The sequence below is a fragment of the Geotrypetes seraphini genome, chromosome 3, assembly GCF_902459505.1.
Source record: "Geotrypetes seraphini chromosome 3, aGeoSer1.1, whole genome shotgun sequence".
NCBI lineage: Eukaryota > Metazoa > Chordata > Amphibia > Gymnophiona > Dermophiidae > Geotrypetes > Geotrypetes seraphini.
Window position 1 is genome coordinate 205,750,036 of NC_047086.1, and position 23,666 is coordinate 205,773,701.

A 23,666-nucleotide genomic window follows, 5' to 3' on the forward strand; every position below is an offset into this window, starting at 1 on the left:
GGTGAGCCCTCCAAAACTCACCCAAAACGTACTATACCCACCTATCTACCACCCCAATAGCTGCAAATGGCATCTGTATGGCAGTATAGTGGGATTTTGGTGGTCTCACACTTCTCACCATAAATGTAGTAGTTAGAATGGCTTATGGGCCTGGGTCCTTCTTCTTATGGTTCAGTAGCCCACCCAAATATTAACAACCCAAGTGGTTCAAATCCAAAATACTATATATAAAACACATATACCACTTAATGTGAGAGGTGCATCAGAAAATACTATATAATAGTTCAGGAAAAGGCCTCAGAATCGGAGCCACGCGTAGTCCTATCACGGACTGAACTGTCAGTGTAGTATTATAGCTCCATGCTCCAGGCATAGGCCAAAAAACCTGAAACATATAGAGTCTTCTATTTTAATTTTTAATTTTGTTTTTTTAGGACTTTTCTCTAGTGAAACTTAAATTATGTAATAAAATCTGCAGTTCAACTTTACAGCGTTTAACATTGCAGTGCTCTCTAGGGTAGAGAAGTTATTAGCAACTGAGTTACTTATCTCAAACAGTTTTCATTGCGACTTGAACATTCGATAACTTAGTATGCTGCCTATATAATGCCTATGCCGCCTTATATAGGCAGCATACTAAGTTATCGAATGTTCAAGTCGCAATGAAAACTGTTTGAGATAAGTAACTCAGTTGCTAATAACTTCTCTACCCTAGAGAGCACTGCAATGTTAAACACTGTAAAGTTGAAGTAAAGTTGAACTGCAGATTTTATTACATAATTTAAGTTTCACTAGAGAAAAATCCTAAAAAAACAAAATTAAAAATTAAAATAGAAGACTCTATAAGTTTCAGGTTTTTTGGCCTATGACTGGAGCATGGAGCTATAATACTACGCTGACAGTTCAGTCCGTGATAGGACTACGCGTAGGCTCCGATTCTGAGGCCTTTTCCTGAACTATTATATAGTATTTTCTGATGCACCTCTCATATTCAGTAGCCCACCCACCAGGCTACTTAAGAAACCTGTGTGATGCTCTACTAGGCTTTCCAATACCATGTGCTGGTATTTTAGAGACAGGTGTATACTGTTTCATTCAGATCTGTGTGGGGTGGGAGGAGGTCAGTGACCACTGGGGGAATGTGTAGGGGTTATTACTTAATCCCTCCAGTGGTCATCTGGTCAATTTGGGTACCTTTATGGCATTTAGACACTTTTAAAACAGGTCTAGCTCCAGAAGTCTAAGTTCCATCCTGGACATCTTGAGAAATGTTTGATTATCACTGCAAGACGTCCAGGTACTAAGCATGCCCAAAGCCAACATGCCTCCTCAAATTTTGGGTGCACAATGGCTAAGAAGCCCAGCAAGACATCCAGAAAATTGGCTTCGAAAATCGGCACTTGGATGTCTTGGTTAGAAAAACGTTCAAGTGCCTATTTATGCTGTTTTCTGGACGTCTTAGTGTTTTGAAAAAGCCCCTGTTGGTAGGCACTGTAGAAATGATAAGTAGTAAAGGTACAAGAATCTTTATCTGAAATCCTTGGGACCAGACATATTTTGGTTTTTGGAGTTTTTTTTAGTTTTTGGAATGATAATGTTAAATCAGAAAAAGACAAGACCATAAAGTTGCCACCAAACTTTTTTATTTCAGCATAAGGCAAACATTAAACACTTCAAACATAAACATGTTCCAAACTTTCGAACTGCTTCTCACTGCCACTCTGAGCGGAATCTGCAGTTCTCTTTGTCATGTTTCCAAATTTCGGTTTTTGGAGCTTTTCAGTTTTTGGAATTTCAGATAAAGGATCTTGTACCTGTAATAGAAAGTGAAGTGACTGACTTGCTGAAGGTTACAAGAAGGATCAGGGATTTTAACTCTCACTTTGCTGGTTCTCAGCCTGCTTCTCTGTTTATGACCATGTCTGCTTGAGTTTGTGCTTGAGTTTGTGCTTGTGCTTCTTGTACATCCAGCAGAATGAGTGTTGGGGACCCTTTTGGTTCCTTGTGTCACATGTTCACCATCATAGATTTAACCACAGGAGTTGTCTGTCCTTGAGCAATGTGGGACAGTAGAGCTGGAAGGTTCTAGAAATGCTTCCTTTCTTACAGTAGCAAGAAACTAGAAATATTTTGGAGAGAAGAGTGATAATGTAGAGCAGGCAATGCGATGGATGCACTGCATACAGATCTACTTCATAAATATTCATGATGGACATTTTGAAAATCCAGCAGGCTGGGGGGGGGTGGGTCCTTCAAGACAGGTTTGGGAACTACTAAGGTAAGGACAAAGGTTGTTCCAAGGACTTAAACCCATTATCAGATTTAGTGTTTGGAAAGAATGTTTTCCCCAACCTGCAAGTCTAGCCACAGATGCAGTGTGATTTTTTTGTTTGTTTGTTTCACCTTTTCTGAAGACAAGACCAGTGTGGTCTCCAACTTATGTTTTTTAAATTTGATTTTATGTATGTACTATAACATCTTTCTGTTTGTCCAAGGGAAAATATCACAACTTCCAGTCATTTACATGTCTTTTCAATGTATGCAGAAAGGTATCTTTTTACAGTAGAGTCTTGATTATCCAGCATAAACGGGACCAACAGGTTTTTGAATAATCGAAAAATCAGATAATACAGAAGAAGTGGTTAAAGGATAAAACAGGAGTATACTGAATGTGTGTTTTAAAAGAGGAAGCAGTAAAGAGAGTGTGGCACAGTGGTTAAAGCTACAGCCTCAGCACCCTAAGGTTGTGGGTTCAAACTCATGCTGCTCCTTGTGACCGTGGGCAAGTCACTTAATCCCCCATTGCCACAGGGACATTAGATAGATTGTGAGTCCACCGGGACAGACAGGGAAAAAGTGCTTGAGTACCTGAATAAATTCATATAAACCATTCTGAGCTCCCTTGGGTATAGAAAATTTAATAAAGAAATAAAGAAGAGTTTAAACTTGTGGGAGGCAGCTCAGCTACTTCCTGTGGCCAGCGGTAAACCTGGAAATTCAATGCCAGGGTCATATCTGGTTACTGGCACTGAATTTCTGGTCTTTGTTAGCCAGCTAAGTCATAGTAGCATCACGCGACATAGCCAGTGACCAGCCTAGCAGCTAATAGGGATATTCAGCAGGAAATGGTCAGCTGTCTCCCGCTAACTTTTGGCTGTTAGCCGACTTAGTGCTATTTAGTCGGCCAGAATCTTACCTAGCACTGTGTATAACTAAATAAAGTGAAAGAGAAACATCTCAATATCAATGCTGTGATGTCACTGGGGTATGCTGGATAATCTAGAACAGGCATGTCCAACAGGTAGATCGCGATCTACCTGTAGATCGCGGAGAGGTCAGAGGTAGATCGCCAGCCCCACTTGGCTCCATCTCTCCAGCAGTTTGCACCATCGCTAGGAGAGAGCTCATGCCGGCAGGCCATCTGCCGAAGGCTTGCCCCCGCCGCTGATCCTTTACTTGTCTTTTTTCCCTGCCTGCAGGAATCTTGCCTGTGGGTGTATTGGGGGCTCTTGTTGTTTTCATGCCAATAGTTTGTGGGTATCCCAGGAGGCCGCCGCCCACGCCCCGTGACAATACGCCACAGGCCTGACGTCATACCTGGTCTCCTGCCTCTCAGAGTCACCCATTCCTGCCCCTACCCCAATACCCCTTAGAAGTGTGTTATATACCGGGCGATATCCATTTGCCTAGGCTTTGCCTGAATACACTTACCGTATTAGTTGTGTCATGTTCTGGTCATTGGTCGCTTTATAGTTCGCTTTCATTAAATATTTTCGGGCAGACACAACAAAGTATCAAGAATTTGATGATTTTGGCAGGCTTTTCCAATTTTGTTCTAATTTGCCTATGCCTTGCCTTCGAATTGGTTCAAACTACTGTGACTTTTATTTCGCCTAGCCTTTGTGTTGATTCTATACTGTGTGCAGAATTTATTAAATTGCGTTTGGTGGTATTTGAACTTGTTTGGTGGTATTTGATTTTATCTGGTTTGCTGGACAGGTGTTTGAGTTTCTTTGATGATTGTTTGGTGGTATTTGATTATTGGTGCCAGTATGATGAATTCTTATTTTTACTTTTAGAACTACATGTGTGGTTTTGGCATCTCCAGTCCTTGTATTGCACATCATCCAGAGGTCTTCAGTTCCTGTTGATCTTTAATACTTTGGGACAGTGATAGTTTTGGATTAGATTCAGCCAGTGTTTATACAAACATAGCAGATTTGGCCTTCTTACATCCAGCCACCCCAGTATAACAAAGATGAGTGTTCCAAAGAACAGCAAAACCTACCACTTTCATGATAAATGGGAAATGGACTACTTCTTCATCATGGTGAAAGATAAGTGTTGTTGTCTAATTTGTAACACCCCAGTATCCTTGCCCAAAAAGGGTAATCTGGAACGTCATTATAAGGCTCTGCATAGCAATAAGTTTGATCCTGATTTTCCATCCAAAAGTGAAATCCGTAAACTGAAGCTCAAAGAACTTAAATCCTCCAACTTTATTGGGTTAAAATTTAATTTGAAACTAAATTTGAAACTTAATTTTCATGATGGTAGATCACCGACACTTTTGGACGGAAAAAGTAGATCACGACCTGTTCGAAGTTGGACATGCCTGATCTAGAACATCGGGTACATTACATTACATTACATTACATTACATTAGTGATTTCTATTCCGCTTGTGCCTTGCGGTTCTAAGCGGATTACAAGTTAGAAGACTGGACATTTCCAGTAGCATTGCAGTACATATAATCAAGAATGCGTTAAGTTACAATTGTTGTTCTGGACTTTTCCAGGATAAATTGGTAGTAGATAGTAGATAGTGATAGGTTGTTTAGACGAATAGAGATAATATTGTCCGGATTCTGCTGTTTAGACGAATAGAGATAATACTGTCCGGATTCGGGTGTTGCTGGTGGTGGTGTTAGGGTAGTCATGAGAGCATTTTCTAATTCTTTTGTGAGGTTATGATGATGGGAAGTGTTTTTTGAAGAGATGAGTTTTGATTTCTTTTCGGAATGCTTTAATGTCTATTGATTTGGTCAGTAGATTGGTGATGGTAGTATCGATCTTTGCTGCCTGTGTCGCTAAAAGGCTGTCATATAGTTTCTTTCGTCGTGTTCCTTTGAGAGGGGGGTGAGTGAATAGGCTCTGAGTTCTCCTTAATCTGTGTGAGAGGTTACGGTGTAGTCTGTTGTTTAGGTAGCTGGGTGCTGTTCCATGTATTACTTTGTATAGTAGACAGTAGAATTTGAACTCAGTTAAGCAGAACTTTTAAAAAAAATATCTTTATTCATTTTAAAGCTAAAAATAAGAGCAACATATTATATAGACATTTTACAGTTTAACAGCACTTAAATTCAATCAAATTATATTTCATAACAAATATATATATCCTTCCCCCTTCTATATACCCAACAATTGCACTCAACCATAATTAAATTAAAAGTATTTTCCCACCCACCCTGGACGTGTATGTTCAAAGGGCAAAATCCATAATCACTCCTTACAGAATTTTGTCAATTGCTCTCAAACATCCTTAAATTTCTTATAACGACCCTGATGTATGGCAATCATACATTCCATTTTTAAAATGTGGCATAAAGATTCCCACCAGAAATTATAATTTAACCAGTCCCAGTTTTTCCAGTTCTTCAAAAAGAGTTGTATGGCAACTCCTGTCATAATAAAGAGAAGTTTATTATCATGGGAAGATATTTGGCTTTTAGCCCTCATTAACGTGCCAAATAGCACAGTATCGTACGTCAATGCCACTGGATTTTCCAATATTTTATTCACTTGACCCCAAATGGATCTTCAAAACTTAAGTATCAAGGGACAATAGTACAGTAGATGATCCAATGTCCCTACATCGAGATGACAGTGCCAGCATCTGTTAGACTTAGAACCATCCAATTTCTGTAAACGAACAGGGGTCCAAAAAGATCTATGTAACAAGAAAAACTATGTTTGTCTCATAGATGCAGACGCCGTACATCTCATCCTCCAAGTCCAAATTTGTGGCCATTGAGATGCAGAAATCTGCTGCTTTATCTCAATGCTCCAGATGTCACGAAGACCAGTCTTTGGTTTCTTATTCCAAAATTCAGATATTAATTTGTACCACTGGGCGGCCTGATGCCCTAGGAAATCTGTCTGGAAGCATAGGACCGGCAAACTATACTGATTTTTAAGATTTTGTCAATCAGGGAACCCCTTCTGAATGGGTTGCTTCAACTGCAACCACTTATAATTTTGAGAGTTAAGCGGAACTTTAATGTAATTAATTTACTATTATAGGAAGTTAGAGGCTAACAACCAAGGCTAATAACCCAAATCCTACTTCCCTTGTAAGTTTGGACAAATCAATTTACCTCCCATTATCTCAGGCACCTGCTCTTTGAGGCAGGGATTTACTACACCTGAATTGCTAGTAATGCTATAAGCCAACTGGAGCATCATTTGGAAAGGTGGGCTTAAAACCCAGTGTTGTTGTTTCTAATAATCTGACCCAAAACCAGAATGAATCTACATGTTTGTATAAAGGTATTTACTTGTTAATTAATAAAGAGCTTTGCTTTTTCTTAATTTATATGGGGGTCCTTTTACTAAGTTGTGGTATAAACTGGCCTTAGCAAAGCCTTACATTGACTTTTCTCGTGTGCTAAAATGGCCTTTTGTGCAATAATGGCCATTTGCAAATGTCACCATTAGTGCACAGCCAGTAAGGGCTCATTTAGTAATCCTGCGCTAATCAATTAGCATGAGGTACTGTAGCTGCATTAACCGATTAGTTCAGAAATGCCCACTCTCCATCCCCCAGCCACAACCCCTCTGCACGAAAATAAAAATATTTTTTAGTATGTGCAGATTAGGAGTTTACCACAGGACGCCTGAGCGCATTCCACGGTAAGACATTTTAAACTGAGGAAAGTGTGCACTAGCGCATACTTTAGCTGAGTAAAAGGACTCCATAGTAATTTATTTAACTGCATTTAGATATAATTTTTTATGTATTCATTTGTCTTTTCTGTCTGTAAGTTCTGTCACACATCATGTAGTCATGTTTGTGTTCATGCTAATTTTCATATTGGGCTTTTATTTAATAAGGAAACAATGACAGGTGAAATTGAATTGGCAAAATGGAAAATGGGCAGCTGTAATGACACTGTCCTTTCTATGCTTGATTTCTAACAGCTCCAATGCTGAGTACAGCACTTCAAACTTCAGCGCCAGCTGCTCCCACCCTACCAGCCCAACCTGTGTTTCAGGCTCCTCAAGTGATGCAACCTCAGACACCGCTACAGACTCAGCCTGTCCCTATGATTGCACCCACCTTGAAGGCAGCAGAGACCCAGGCGCAAATAACAGTCCAGCCCACAAGTTTCAGCTTTAACCCAGCCATAGTAAGGACTTCTGCACCCTACAGAAATGGAAAACAGTTATTATAATACAGTCTGGATGATACTAGTGCCCTGACTGGCCAGCAGGGGGTGTGCTAACAACTATTACAATTATGGTGTCCTGAATATTAGCATTTGGACCTTTTTTCCCTCACTGTCTCCAGATAGTTGACCTTGTCTTCTGGCATTTGGGAGATTGATTTCTAAAGCAGATTAAAAAAATGAGTTTTCTGTAGACAGCAGAATTGGTCAGGCATATTGTACAAGTAGACAAAACAACTCTCCCAGAGTTCAGAAGTTAGTATAAATTTAAGCAGGTGTGACCCTTCCTGTGTGCAGCAGTCTCCTCAGCTCCTCAGTTCTGTTTTTTTGTGCTCTGATGAACAGATGGGTAAACAAATCTATCAAATTCTCAAAGTGGTTTTTACTTCTTATTGTCTGACATTTTTCATCATTCTTTACCTAAAAAAAATTATTTTATTTTGTTGGTTTATTATATTTTCTTTTATTCCAGTGACAGGACGGCTCAACAGGCTGTGGCACCCTAGGCAACTTCCTTTTATATCCCCATCTTGGGACCAGTCATGTAGTACGAGCTGTGCAAATGTCAGGGTTTACAGTCTGATGGGCCAATGCACAAAATTTAATGCCAGCACTAGAGGCAATAAGTACTTAGCTGGGGTTAAGGTGCACAGAATGCTCTAATTGTTTCATCGCTGGTAAATGTATTTAAATGTGGTCATTAGTTAGCCCAAAGCAAACAAAACAAAAGACTGCAGACCTTGTACACGATGCAGGCAGCCTTTATTTATAACAAGTAAATCATTAATTAAAAACCTCTTTCTAGGCAAGGGACCCAACACGGTCCGTGTTTCGTACAATCTTCATCAGGGGTCCCATTAGGTAAAAAGAAAAAGGTAGTCTTTTCAGCGTGTCACCAACGTCGCAGGTTCCACAGCGTGTCACCAGCGTTTTAGTTCCTACAGCGTGTCACTTTTATCGCTATTTGTCCAAGGTTACCCCTTTGATACCTTTTTCTTTTTACCTAATAGGACCCCTGATGAAGATTGTACGAAACACGGACCGTGTTGGGTCCCTTGCCTAGAAAGAGGTTTTTAATTAATGATTTACTTGTTATAAATAAAGTCTGCCTGCATCGTGTACAAGGTCTGCAGTCTTTTGTTTTGTTTGCTTTGGATTGTTTTTTACTGCAGACAGTTGGACCTCTGACTCCTATTTTTGGTTGTGTTTGCTGTTCTGTCATTAGTTAGCCCGCCATATGTTAAAAAAAAAAAAAAAAGACTGTCCGGTACCTTTAGCGCCAGAAAACTAATGCCTGAGGGTTGGTTGAGAGAAGAGGTGTCATAGAGCACCCCTTCTTTCCCACCAGCCCTTCCACCCTGCCCTGTCAGATGGGCTCTCTGACCCCCTCCAACTCAACCTCCTGGCTGGGCCATGCTGAGCCCCCTATTACTGCCCTGTCTAGTTATGACATTCACCCCTCCCCCCCAGCTTAATTGTAGGAGGATATCTACTTCCTCCTACTTCTTGACAGCACCCCACCCTGCCGAGGGCATCCTGGGATGCACAAGGCAAAGTCTTAAGTACAGTACAAGGAGTTTTTCCCCTTATATGCTGCTTTGGTCCCACCTCATGCATACCAGGATGCACCAGGCAGAAGCGACCATTTTGAAAATGATGGCCCAGAGACAGAAGGGAGTAGGCATCCCTCCTTCAACTAAGATACATAGACCACCAGGTCTAGTGAAGAAAGGTCGAGTCACTAGACCACCAGGGCAGTGATAGAGGACTCAGCCTGGCCAGTGGGGTCAGGACGGGTTGGGGAGGGTTCAGGTCACTTGACCACAAGGGCAGTGATCGTTACAGAGCCTGGCCTGGCCCAGCTGGGGATCGGGTTGAGTCGGGGGTAGGGGGATTGGCAGTCCACTAGACCACCAGCTAGGGGTAGCCAAAGGGTTGGGCTGCTGAAAAGTTCTCAGCCCAACCAACAGAGTTTGGGCAGTCTCCATCGAAGGCTATACACTTAATCCAGTGGTTTTCCCTTTTTTTGTTCTATTGGAAAAATACATTAAGAAAAAAATAGAAAATCACTGGACTAAAGGGCTCATAATCAAAACAAAAAAACCCACCCAAGTCAGCATTTGGACAACCTAAAAGACAGGTCGTCCAAGTGCTGATAATCAAAACGGGTTTTTAGATGTATCCAGAGACTTTTTAGACCTCTGAATGCTGCTGTGTTCCCAAGCTGAAAGGGGCGTTTTTGAAAGAGTGGTGAGGACGGAATGTGGGCTGACCTAGGCTTGAGTCATACTGCAGGGATAATTGAAAGTTTTACGAGACTGCCTGGATGGAACTTATACGTTGTGACTTAAACGATGTAAAATCAGGTCTAAGGGCCAGATTCTGTATAGGTCAGGTTGCCACTGAGCTGATCGCGGCAAGGGAATCTCCCTGCCGCAATCAGTTTAACGTCCGCGGCAGGGAACCCATCCCACCTCCACCCCGCGAAGACTACCAGCAGGAGGGATGCCCAGTCCCTCCTGCCAGAACCCCCGAAGCCCCCACCCCCAAATGTCCGTGGCAGGAGGAGTGCCGATTTCTTCCTGCCACCACCTTGCCGAGACATCAACCCAGCAGGAGGGATGCCCACTCCCTCCTGCCAGAACCCCCCATCCCCCCAAAGATCATTGGCAGGAGGAATGCCTAGTCCCTCCTGCCAGAACCCCGACTCCCCCCAAAACCCTCCCGGACTCCCTCAATACTTTTTTTAGTTGGACGACCAGAAGGATGCTTCCTACCTCTAGCTGGCAGGCCCGCCTTCACAGAATGACAGGTCTTCCCCTTCCCGGTGCATCATGGGATGCACCAGGGAGAGGGCCTAAGGCCTTGATTGTAGTCTTGTGAGACCACAGGAACTTATAGCATGGCTCTGCACGGGGCAGGAGTGTAGGAAGATCGCTCCTTCCCCGCATCACCGCTAGATCACCAGGTAATGTCCATGCTCCTAAGGTGGCTGCTCCCCTCCAATCACCCCCTTCCGCCTTCGATCTCCTCCTCCGATCGTCCCCCGCCTCCTCCGATTGCCTCCCTCCTCGCCCCGATCCAAGTCCTGGAGGCCATTTTTTTATGCAGGCTGCCAACGAGCGATTCTCAAGGGGGGGTGGGGGGGCTTGTGAAAAAAAATTGCAAATAATTGAAACCGCGACTGTTGAAACCACGAATAGGGAGGGGGAAATGTGCATTAAAATGTACCTAAATTTCCTCCTAACAATGGGATGGTTGGATAGACTGGAATGAGCTTTGATGGCAACTTCAGCAGTTGGGACCTAGGACATTATCAGGTGGACTTTAGTCTATGGCCCAGAAATATCAAAGAAGAGACAAATTAATTTAATCATGTATTTTTAATTAGAATAACTAATGGGCACAATGGATGGACCATTCAGGTCTTTATGTACCGTCATTTGTTATGTTATTTATTTATTTCTAATATTTGTAGACTGCCTAAAACTAAGCGGTTAACAATTAGAAAACATTCACAATAATTCATACACAATACATTTACAAAATGCATTCAAATTACATAGAGATCTTATCACCTAAAAATAATTTTGAAAGCTCAAAGAATTTACACGTTAGCCATCACATCAAATAAACCCCCTCTTTTACTAAGGCGCGCTAATTGATTTAGCGCATGCTAACAATTAGCGCGCGCTAAATGCTATTGCACCCATAGACAATAATGAGCGTGTTTGCATTTAGCGCGGCTTAGTAAAAGGACCCTGAAAGTGCAATAACCACAGCTTACAATTCTTAAAATAAATCTACCAGGTAGTTAAAAAAAAAAAAAAGCCTCCACAAACAGTTACTGTATTTTACTTCAGTGGTGAAACCAGATGTATGAAGTTTGTGCATGCAACACTTATCAGTGGGGCTGTAAAGCTCGTAAATAGTTTGTTAAAACTTGGTTGGTCTTTTTGAATACGTTAACAACAAGAAAGTGCTCTGCTTTCCTGAGCGATTTGAATTTGGATTGGTTCCTATGATCTGAGAGTTATGTTCTACTATTCTGATGTATAGGTGGTGGGAGGGATAGGGGTGTTCTCTAGGAAGGCAATGTGACTTTGCTTATAATTGCTTGAATTCTTAGAATCAACTTGATATTTATTGGGATTAATTGTTCTCACTGGCTTGTGATTCAGTTTTTTTCAATAAAATATTTTACCATAAAATGTGCCTAAATTAGCTACATCTTGGGAACACATGGCTTGAGTTGTTTTTGGCAATTTTCATGTTAGTGTGCTAACTTTAATGTCAGAAAATTAATGCTAAATGAATCTGCATGTCATTTGCATTGCCAGCCATTTCACCCCCCCCCCTTTTTACAAAACCGCGAAAGCGGTTTTTAGCGCTGGCCGGCACGCTGAATGCTCTGTGCTGCTCTTCACGCTCATAGAGTTCCTATGAACGTCGGGAGCAACGCAGAGCATTCAGTGCACTGGCTTGCACTAAAAAACGCTTCTGCGGTTTTGTAAAAAGGTGGGGGAGGTTAGTTTAGCCAGTCTGGAGCAGCCAGTTGATTTTAAAAATAAAGAGGTCCTTTTACTAGGCTGCATTAGGTGCTAATTAGTGCCTAACGCAGTGGAGCACCAGGATGTGCTCAAGCTTCCTATGGTAACTTCAAAATGTGCATGCACTAACTACATGCTAAATTTTTATTTTTTTTTGGGGGGAAGGGGGTGTATCAGGGCAGAGAGTGGGTGTTCCTGGATAAACTCCTCTCCTTCTCTACTCAGATCCAACAGACGGCCAAATCCTGTTGCTTCCTCCTCTATAACATTACCAAAATCTGTCCTCTTCTCTCTGAATACACAACCAAAACCCTTGTCCACGCTCTCATCATCTCGTGCTTAGACTACTGCAATGTACTTCTCTCGGGCCTCCCGCGCACCTATCTCTCGCTTCTTCAATCTGCTCAAAATGCTGCTGCATGACTCATATTCTGTGAGAGCTGCTATTATCCCAGGACAAGCAGGCAGCATATTCTTCACTGATGGGTGACGGCACCGACAGAGCCCCGGTACGGACAATTTTAGAGTGATTGCACTCTAAGAACTTAGAAAGTTCTAGCAGGCCGCACCGCGCACGCGCGAGTGCCTTCCCGCCCGACAGAGGCACGCGGTCCCCAGTTTCTTAGTTTCCGCGGAGCTAAGAAGACGCGTCTCTCTCAACGACCGTTGTGAGAGAATCTTTTCTGAATTCCCGCTCGCGAAAACTGGTTTAGGAGATAATATTTCCTTTCCTTTTTTTATTATTTTCTTTAAAAAAAAAAAAAAAAAAAATCTTTATTGTTTTTCCATTATTTTCGGTTTTGCCCCAGCGGGGCCTATAGCCACCATCGAAGCCTCGGCCTTCGATTTGGCTGAAGCCGTTTTTACATTCATGCCCCCCCAACCCGGCTTCAAAAAGTGCCAGCGGTGTGCACGGCCAATTTCACTGACTGATCCTCATAATTGGTGCCTTCAGTGTCTTGGTCCCGACCATCGAGCGTCCACCTGCACCCGCTGTGCAACTTTGAAAAAGAGAACTCTTAAGAATCGTGAGATTCAACAAAAATTATTGTTTGGTGCCGAAATGTCTGATTCTACACCGGCACCGACATCGGTACCAGCGCAGTCGGCACCCACATCTTCGACACCACGCGATACCGCGGCGGTGTCGGCCCCAGGTAAGCCGGCTAAGAAGCCTTCCCCGTTAGAGCGTCCTCCGGTCTCGGTGGCAGCGAGCCCAATCCTGCCGACCTCGAGGCGCTCACGGAAGCGCTCCGCTCCAATAGAGGTGAGCCCCTCTACATCGGGGTCCTCATCCTCGGAGCGTAGAGCGGCACCGCAGGTACCATTAAAGAAAAAAACGGTACCGGTGCCTTCCCTTGAGGAGCGTATAGCTACTGTTCTGAAGGCGCAACTTAAAGAACAGCTACAGCACCTCTTGCCTTCAGTCCTGGCATCGACTATACCGGTACCAGTCCAGTCTGAGCCACCGGTACCGATAGTGGACCGTCCTATTTTATCGACATCTACTTTATCGGTACCGGTGCAATCGGCATCTGTCTCCATGCCGATTCTGGCACCGGAGCCGAGAGCTCACCATCAAGCTGTACAAACTTCGGCTCCGGTGCGTACTGTAACATCTCCCGGTACCGAATCAGGCAGGTCGGGGAAGTCTCTTCACAAGTCCCGACATTTAGAGCCTTCCACTCCAGAGTCTCGAGACCGGAGTTATCAGGTTCGAGACCCTGACTTATGGGGTGACTCGGAAGATCCTCTTCTTTCGGAGGGAGAATGCTCTTCTGGTGATGAGGACCCGTCTGTTTTAGGAGCCTCCTCTAAACCAGAAGTGTCTTCCTTTTCTTCCTTTTTGAAGGAAATGTGTGACTCTCTCTCCATTCCTTTGGAGGCTGAGTCAAAGAAATCCAAGGCTTTTTTGGATGCCCTGGACTTTGACCAGCCTCCAAAGGAATATCTTAAATTACCTCTCCATGATATTCTGAGAGAGACGTTTTATAAAAATCTGGAATCTCCTCTGACTATTCCTGGAGCTCCCAGAAAATTAGACTCCTTGTATAAAGTCATTCCTATCCCTGGATTTGACAAGCCCCAACTATCTCATGAGTCCCTTTTGGTTGAGTCCACCTTAAAAAAGTCCAAGGGGGCTAGTGTTTATGCCTCAGTCCCTCCTGGCAGAGAAGGCAAATCTATGGACAAGTTTGGTAAAAGGCTATACCAAAACGCTATGTTAGCTAATCGATCAGGAAATTATACTTTCCATTTCTCTTTCTACCTTAAGCAGCTGATCCAAAATCTCACTGCTTTTGAGAAATATCTTCCTGATCGGAAAAAGTCTACTTTTCACCAGACTTGTTCATCTCTGTTACAGCTCCGAAAATTCATGGTAAGATCCATATATGATACTTTCGAGCTGACCTCCAGAGCCACAGCCATGTCAGTGGCCATGCGACGGCTAGCCTGGCTTCGTGTTTCAGAACTGGACGTTAACCACCAAGATAGGCTAGCCAATACACCTTGCTTAGGGGATGAGCTGTTTGGAGATTCCATGGACTCCACTACTCAAAAATTGTCCGCTCATGAGACCAGATGGGACACACTTCTGAAGACTAAAAAGCCTCCTCCATCCAGGCCTTTTCGTCCACAATCATCCTACCAGCGTAGATTTGTGGCTCGCCCTCTGCCTCAAACTGCACAACAGCCGAGACGTCAGAGGCAACAACGTCCAGCTGCTAGACAACCTCAGCAGCAGCAGCAGGTAAAACCTACACCTGCTCAAAAGTCCACTCAGCCCTTTTGACTTGGTTCTCCAAAACATAGCCAGTCTTGCTCCTTCTACCCAACTTCCACAGCCTATAGGAGGACGCCTTTCTTATTTCATAAGCCGTTGGGAACTTATCACATCAGATCAGTGGGTCCTGAATATCATCCACCACGGCTACTCTCTCAACTTCCAAACTCTACCTTCTCCAAGTCAACCAAAAGAGTCTGCTTCGCACACACCTCAGTCTCTTCTTCTTCTCCAGGAGGTTCAATCCCTTCTCATTCTGAATGCCATAGAGGAGGTCCCTCTAGATCAAAAAGGACAGGGATTCTACTCCCGTTACTTTTTGGTCCCCAAAAAAACAGGAGATCTCAGACCCATTCTAGATCTCCGCGATCTCAACAAATATCTGGTCAAAGAAAAGTTCAAAATGCTCTCTCTAGCCACTCTTTATCCTCTAATAAATCAAGGCGACTGGCTATGTTCCCTCGATCTCAAAGAAGCATACACTCACATACCGGTCAATCTAGCCTCCAGACAATACCTCCGCTTCATGATCAATCGTTGTCATTACCAATACAAGGTGCTACCCTTCGGCCTTGCCTCCTCTCCAAGAGTGTTTACCAAATGTCTGATTGTGGTAGCTGCTTTTCTACGCTCCCACCACCTTCAGGTGTTTCCTTACCTAGACGATTGGTTGATAAAGACCAATTCATCTCAGACAGTGCTCCAAGCCACCAACCAGACCATCAGGTTTCTTCAAATTCTGGGGTTCGAGATCAATTTACCCAAATCTCATCTCATCCCCACTCAGAGGCTTCAATTCATAGGAGCTATCTTGGACACAACCCTCATGAGAGCGTTCCTACCGTCCAACCGTCTTCAAACACTTCTTTCTCTCTGTCAGCAGGTGCTTCAACAGATTTCCATCTCAGCAAAGCGAATGATGATTCTCTTGGGTCACATGGCCTCCACAGTTCATGTCACACCCCTCGCACGTCTTCACCTGCGCACTCCTCAATGGACCCTTGCCACTCAGTGGTCCCAAGCGACAGATCCTTGCTCACGACACATATCTGTGACATCATCTCTTCGTCGGTCTCTTCAATGGTGGTTGGTATCCTCAAATCTATCCAGGGGTCTACTGTTCCACCAACCTCCTCATCAACTTGTCATCACCACCGATGCCTCTCCTTATGCATGGGGAGCTCATTTGAACGAATTCCAAACTCAGGGCCTTTGGACAGCCCAGGAAAAGAAGCGTCACATCAATTTCCTGGAACTCAGAGCGATGTTTTATGCCCTCAAGGCCTTCCAGCATCTTCTTTTTCCTCAAGTTATCCTGTTGTGCACAGACAATCAAGTTGCGATGTACTACATCAACAAACAGGGGGGGACGGGCTCTCGCCTCTTATGCCAAGAAACCCAGAAGATCTGGGCTTGGGCCATAGATCACCATCTATTCCTGAAAGCCATTTACATTCAGGGAGAACAGAATTCCTTAGTGGACAAGCTCAGCAGAATTCTCCAACCTCACGAGTGGACACTCGATCCTGTAACTCTACAATCCATCTTCGCTCAATGGGGCACTCCTCAGATAGACCTCTTTGCAGCTCCTCACAATCACCAGCTGCCTCTATTCTGCTCCAGACTTTACTCTCCTCACCGTCTGGCAGCGGATGCATTTCTCCTGGATTGGTCCAATCTGTTCCTGTACGCCTTCCCTCCTCTGCCTCTCATGTTGAGAACCTTGTTCAAACTCAAGAGGGATCACGCAACCATGATTCTGATTGCTCCGAGATGGCCCAGGCAACATTGGTTTTCCCTTCTACTTCAGCTCAGTTCCAGGGAACCTTTTCTTCTGCCTCTGTATCCTTCTCTGCTTACACAACAGCAGGAAACCCTTCTTCATCCCAACCTCCAGTCACTGCACCTGACAGCTTGGTATCTCTCGGGCTGACATCTCATGATACTCTTTTATCTCAGCCTGTTCGTTCCATACTGGATGCCTCCAGGAAACCAGCCACTCTGCAATGTTACCATCAGAAGTGGACGAGATTTTCTTCCTGGTGTCTTCGTCATCATCTTGATCCCACTTCCCTAGCAGTGGAGACGTTGTTGGATTATTTACTTTCTTTATCTGACTCTGGCCTTAAGTCCTCTTCCATCAGAGTCCACCTCAGTGCCATTGCAGCTTTTCATGAGCCGATCCATGGAAAACTTCTCTCAGCTCATCCCCTGGTGTCCAGGTTCATGCGAGGTCTTTTTAATCTGAAACCACCTCTTAAAAGCCCTCCTGTTATTTGGGATCTCAATGTGGTTCTTTCCGCTTTAATGAAGCCTCCGTTTGAACCATTGGCTACTTCGCCTTTCAAGTATCTCACTTGGAAGGTCCTTTCTCTTATTGCTCTTACCTCTGCCAGGAGGGTCAGTGAGCTACATGCACTAGTATCGGATCCACCGTTTACAGTTTTTCATCATGACAAAGTGGTCCTACGTACACATCCAAAGTTTCTTCCAAAGGTTGTCTCTGAATTCCATCTCAACCAATCCATTGTTCTACCTGTTTTCTTTCCGAAGCCTCATTCTCACTCTGGGGAACAGACTTTACATACTTTGGACTGTAAACGGGCTTTGGCTTATTATTTAGACCGCACTAAAGCCCACAGATCATCTCCCCAACTTTTTCTGTCCTTTGATCCGAATAAATTGGGACGTCCTGTTTCTAAACGTACATTGTCTAATTGGCTGGCAGCATGCATATCTTTCTGTTACGCTCAGACTGGACTGACACTGGATGGTTCTGTCACGGCCCATAGAGTCCGAGCCATGGCAGCATCTGTAGCTTTCCTCCGTTCCACTCCTATTGAGGAAATCTGCAAGGCTGCTACCTGGTCCTCAGTTCATACTTTTACATCTCATTATTGTCTGGATGCCTTCTCCAGACGGGATGGTCACTTCGGCCAATCTGTTTTGCAAAATTTGTTTTCCTAATGGCCAACCTTCCCACCATCCCTCTTTTTGTTAGCTTGGAGGTCACCCATCAGTCAAGAATATGCTGCCTGCTTGTCCTGGGATAAAGCACAGTTACTTACCGTAACAGGTGTTATCCAGGGACAGCAGGCAGATATTCTTGCGTCCCTCCCTCCTCCCCGGGTTGGCTTCTTAGCTGGCTTATCCTAACTGGGGACCGCGCGCCTCTGTCGGGCGGGAAGGCACTCGCGCGTGCGCGGTGCGGCCTGCTAGAACTTTCTAAGTTCTTAGAGTGCAATCACTCTAAAATTGTCCGTACCGGGGCTCCGTCGGTGCCGTCACCCATCAGTCAAGAATATCTGCCTGCTGTCCCTGGATAACACCTGTTACGGTAAGTAACTGTGCTTTCTCACATTACCCCTCTCCTCAAGTCACTTCATTGGCTCCCCGTTTCCGAATACAGTTTAAACTCCTCTTGCTGACCTACAAGTGCATTCGCTCTGAAGCCCCCCGATATCTCTCCTCACCTCCCCCTATGCTCCCCCTCCCCGTGATTTCCGCTCGTTGGGCAAGCCCCTCTTATCTGTACCCTTCTCTTCCACTGCCAACTCCAGACTCCGTCCCTTCTTTCTTGTGGCGCTGTATGCCCGGAACAGGTTGCCTGTATCAATACGTCGTGCTCCGTTCCTGGCAGTGTTCAAATCCAAGCGAAAGGCCCACTTTTTTGAAACTGTTTTCAACTCTTAACTCCCCCTCACTGCTGTCAGATACCTGTCCCACTATAATCTCCCCAACCCTGAAATGTCCTGTCTAAATTAGATTGTAAGCTCTTCTAAGCAGGGACTGTCTATTGTATGTTAAAATATACAGCGCTACGTACACCTTTCAGCGCTATAGAAATAATAAATAATAGTAGTAGTAACTATGTCTCCTCAAATTTTGCAGTCTTGTTTTGGGGATAAGCCACCATGGTGATTCTCTTGAGCTGAAAGACAGAAAAATATTCTGGGTTTTTTTAGCTGTTATATCAAACAAATGTATATGTGGTACAATCTTATGATTCACCCCCAGCAAATGTTGGGGTGGGCTTATGTTGATTGATTGGCCTTCATTTTCCAGATGTTCAAACATTGGGTATTTCGGTCCACATTGATCTGCATGTCAAAAGAAATAAAATAAGTGTTTGTAGCCTGCAATTGTGTACAGGTACCAACTGAACGCAGCTGAGGTAATGGTAGCCTGGAGCTCATTATAAATAACTACTCAAGGCTGGTGGCAGGAGTGGTTAAAGCTACAGCCTCATCACCCTGAGATTGTGGGTTCAAACCTACGCTTCTCCTTGTGACCTTGGGCAAGTCACTTAATCCCCCCATTGCCCCAGGTACATTAGATAGATGTGAGCCCACCAGGACAGACAGGGAAAAATGCTTGAGTACCTGACTGTACGGTGACACCATCTTCAGAAAAGCAAATTTAGAAGAAGAGAATGTCGGTTTCAAAGTTGGTGACTGAAATATAAACAACCTGCGCTGCCCCAGCGGAAGCAACTTCTTATGTTCTTATGTTCTTATGCAGGTGATATAACGCTCAGCAGCAGCAGCAGCAAAGAAGACATGCTGTATCTGCTGAGAAAAGTCAAAGCCAAAAGCTATAACATGGGATTAGAACTGACCATAAACAACTTGAAGATCATGAAAACGGAAAATGATGAAGATTTTCAGCTTGAAGGCGATTAAATAGAAGTTGTAAAGGATTTCAATTAGAGAATGACATGGTGACAAAATTCATCACCGTTCCCGTCCCTGCGGATAACCGCGGGAAACCATCTTCATGTCATTCTTTAAGGAGAGAGGGAAGAATCAGAGTATAATTGGGCACAACCACTGACCCGCAAGCTTTGCTTTGAAGAATGCTGGTGTAGAAGGACCGAGGTTGAAACAGACACTACAGAATGACAGTCTCTGGTATCCAGAGCAGATATTGTGATGTCATAATGCCTCATTCCACCAATGCCTAAGAACCAATCACATCAGTGATGTCACAATGGCTTCATTATCCTTGGCTCACATAAGAATCAGAGTATGAATGGCCACAACCACTGACCCGCAAGCTTTGCTTTGAAGAATGCTGGTGTAGAAGGACTGAGGTTGGAATAGACACTAGAAAATGACATGGGATTATTTCCCGCGGTTATCCGCGGGGACGGGAACGGTGATGAATTTTGTCACCGTGTCATTCTCTAATTTCAATCTCCTGGGCTCCTTTGTAAACAAAAAAAGCAACTAGCAGGGAGGAAATACTACGCAGAATAGCACTTGGTCACTCTTCAATGAAAGCTCTCGACAAAGTTTTCAAAGGCAAGGAGGTAACACTCCAAACAAAGATCAGAGTTGTCCACACATTCGTTTTCTCAGTGGTCAGTCACGGATGCAAAAGCTGGACACTACGGAAACAAGACAGAAAGAAGATTGACTCATTGAGTTTTGTTGCTGGAAAAGGATTTTAGGTGTGCTGTGGACTGCCAGAAGAATTAACAAATCGATTCTGGAAGAGATCAAACTGGCTATGTCACTCAAAGCCCAAATGATGAAGTTACAACTGTCTTATTTTGGTCACACTATCAGAAGAGAGAGATCACTGGAGAAGGACATCATGCCTGGAACCAGTCCACCAGATGTTCAGCGCTATTTAGCTGGTCAGGAATAGCTCCTGACTGGCTAAATAGCACATAGCCTCTAACCGCTAATATTCAGCAGCCATCTCTCGTTGAATATTAGCACTTAGGTGGCTAACAGATAGCCGGCTATCTACGAAATTCACACCACTGGCCCAGCTAAGGGCTAGATTCACTAAAGCTTCTGATCCTGTCCCGACGATCGCAAAACTAGTTTTACTGGTTTTGTGATTGTTCCCCGACCCTGACTCGATTCACTAAACTGCATACTGCTCAATCTCCTGTCCGATCTGATCCACCCATGCAAATGAGTAAAACCCCATGCAAAATAGCCAAGCAATTGATTCAATAATAATTGCCTGGCTATTTCGAATCAGGTTTTACTATCATAAAACCTGACTGCTGCAGACCTAAACTAAACTAAACCTTAAGTTTATATACCGCGGCCTCTCCATAATTATAGAGCTCGGCACGGTTTACAAGAACTTAATGAAGGAAGAAATAACACATTGGGTTTGGAGAATGAGTATAGGGGGGAGGAGAGCATTACATTTTTGTGAAAAGCCTTTCAAGTGCTTACGGAATAGTTGGAAGGAGCCCTGATTCCATAGTGGGGCAGTGAGATTATTCCAAAGCCCTGTGATTCTGAAGAAGAGAGGTTACCGACAGGTCTTTTTTATTAATTTTTTTTCCATGGCACAGATATTTTGTGTGTGTTACACACACAAAATATCTGCCCCATAAAAAAAATTTAATAAAAGACAGACAGACCTGTCAAAAAAAATGCCACCCCCTCCCCTTGACAAACACACCTCCCCCCGCAATCCACAAATGTCAGGAGGGATGCTGACTCCCTCTTGCCATTGGCGCTCCCCCAAACCTGACGATCCAAAATAATGGCAGAGGGATGCCGACCCCCTCCTGCCATCGGGCTAGCACTGGTGAATGCCCCAGCCCTGACCGCGCTCTCCTCCCCCATACCTGTACACATTGGGAGCAGATGGGGTGCTCAGTCCCTCCTGCTCCGTAGGCCTCCATCTTCGGGAGCAGGAAGAACTGCAAAGTCCTCCTGCTCTTCTCCTCCGCCCGGCCCACGACGCAATGCCGTGTGATGCACGGGGAGGGCCCTAAGGTCCTGATTGGCTCAGGCGCCTTGGGCTCCTCCCTTGGGAGGGGTCTGAGGCGCCCGAGCCAATCAGGGACTTTATTAGGGCTGAGCCTAAGGAAGTCCCTAATTGACCAAACAAATCACTGAGCGATTGAGCCGGGGAGTTTGCATGCACATGATTGCACGTCTGTGCAAATCATTTGCATGCAAAAAAGATAGTGAATCAATCGTTGTTTCAAAATCAGCCAGTAATCGGCCAACAGCGATTGAATCACTGCCTTTAGTGAATCTGCGCCTAAGTCAAGTGGCCAAATCATACTGCTTAAATAGCTGGTCTATATTTGGCACCTATAAATTTAGCTGAGCAACATTGAATATCAAAACAGCTGGCTAAGGTTTTAGCAGTCAAAAATAGATCGGATATTCAGTGATAATCACCAAAAATGGCCAGCCATTGAATATCTGGGCTCAGCACCATCCTCAGGAGTCAGCCTGGATAACTCCCGTGGTGTGAATACCAGGCTCAGTGACTTTAGCTCCCTTTGCCTCACGTACCTGCTGAGACTATAGAGGGACAGAATTTATTGTATAATTTTCATGCAGTGTAAAAATTAAAATAGTGTTGGATATTCCACGGTGGTTTAGAAAACCTGAAGCCAAATTTGGCTTGGTTCATCAAGGAATTAATTCTCAGAAAATGTTCCTCCTTGTCATTCATTGAATAGTAACCCATTAATATAGGTTTATGCCATCTTGCATTAAAATGCCATATGCACAGTATCCTCTTCTATTCAGCTGTGCAAACTCCCTGAGAAATACTTACCAGTAAAATAATCAGTTGAATTTCTTTCTCTTTTGGTTTCGGCAGATCAGTGCTGCTTCCCTCGGTGGTCAGACCCAGCTTCTCAGTTCACTGGCTGCTACCCCGGTTATCACCAGTGCCATTCCCGGGGTACAAAGTATAGCAAACCAGATCCTAACCAACGCCCAGGGACAGGCAAGTAACTGGAGCAAATTATCCTTACAGGGGCAGCCATAAGCCTGGAAACATGTGACCTTGATTGTATTGCAATGCCTCTGGGGAGAAAATATATAAACGAGGAGAAAAACCATGTGCTCAAAATATCTGCCACTCATAAAAACGTGATTGCCAACCTCCTCGTTGCACACGGAAAACACTTTCCTGTCTTTGCGATGCTGTTAGTACATTTTGATAAGCTTATCAAGTCATTCATACAGGGGAGTGTTTTCTGTGCAATGAGGAGGTTGATAGCATAGTTTTATGAGGGGCAGATATTTTGAGCACACAGGCCTTGATTAGGCGCATTGCCATTTCAGCCAGGGTTTTCTTAGCCTAAATGAGTGTGCCTAAGGTAGGCACCTACCAGCACCTAACTCAAGGGTAGGCAATTCCGGTCCTCGAGAGCCGTAGCCAGGTCAGGTTTTCAGGCTATCCACAATAAATATGCATGAGATAGATTTGCATCTCAAGGAGGCAGTGCATTAAAAATCATCTCATACATATTCATTGTGGATATCCTGAAAACCTGACCTGGCTCCGGCTCTCGAGGACCGGAATTGCTTACCCCTGACCTAACTCAATCCATGCCCAAACTCTACCCCTAACTATCATCCTCAACTACAGTGGTGCCTCACACAACGAACTTAATTGGTTCCAGGAGCAAGTTTGTTATGCGAAACGTTCGTTATGTGAAACGCGTTTTCCCATAAGAATACATGTAAAAAAAAATAATTCGTTCTGCAGCATAAAATATGCTAAGATGACATAAAAAAAGATAAATTTTTGGTTATTATTTTTATTTAGATACATCTAAAAACATAATTGTTTTTTAAAACAACACACATTTTTTAAATTTAAAGACAGACTAAGTAGAGTCTAATTTTACAGTGAGAGAGGGCAGAGTCTCAGCGGCAAAAACTGGGACTTAACTGTTCATTTTTTTTTTTTTCTACCGTGTTTCCCCGATGATAAGGCAGGGCCATCAAATAAGACAGCCCCCCCTTTTTAGAAAAAAATGTAAAATAAGGCACCCCCCCGCAAATAAGCCACCCACCGATACCTGCCCTTACCCGAATCGGGTGGTACGGTGGGTGACTCCGTGTGGTCCCTGGCACCCCCGACACGATCGGGGCAA

General features: G+C 44.1%; 1 protein-coding gene across 5 annotated transcripts in view; it reads left to right on the top strand.

Moving 5' to 3' along the window:
• Nucleotides 1-23,666, top strand: part of POU6F1 (POU class 6 homeobox 1) — a 243,556-nt gene that overhangs the window by 131,769 nt on the left and 88,121 nt on the right. For all 5 annotated transcript variants that reach the window (XM_033939750.1, XM_033939751.1, XM_033939749.1 and 2 more), the window contains 2 exons: nt 7,200-7,408; nt 22,379-22,507. In XM_033939750.1, coding sequence (XP_033795641.1) covers nt 7,200-7,408; nt 22,379-22,507 — 338 coding nt within the window. The remainder of the gene's footprint in view (nt 1-7,199; nt 7,409-22,378; nt 22,508-23,666) is intronic.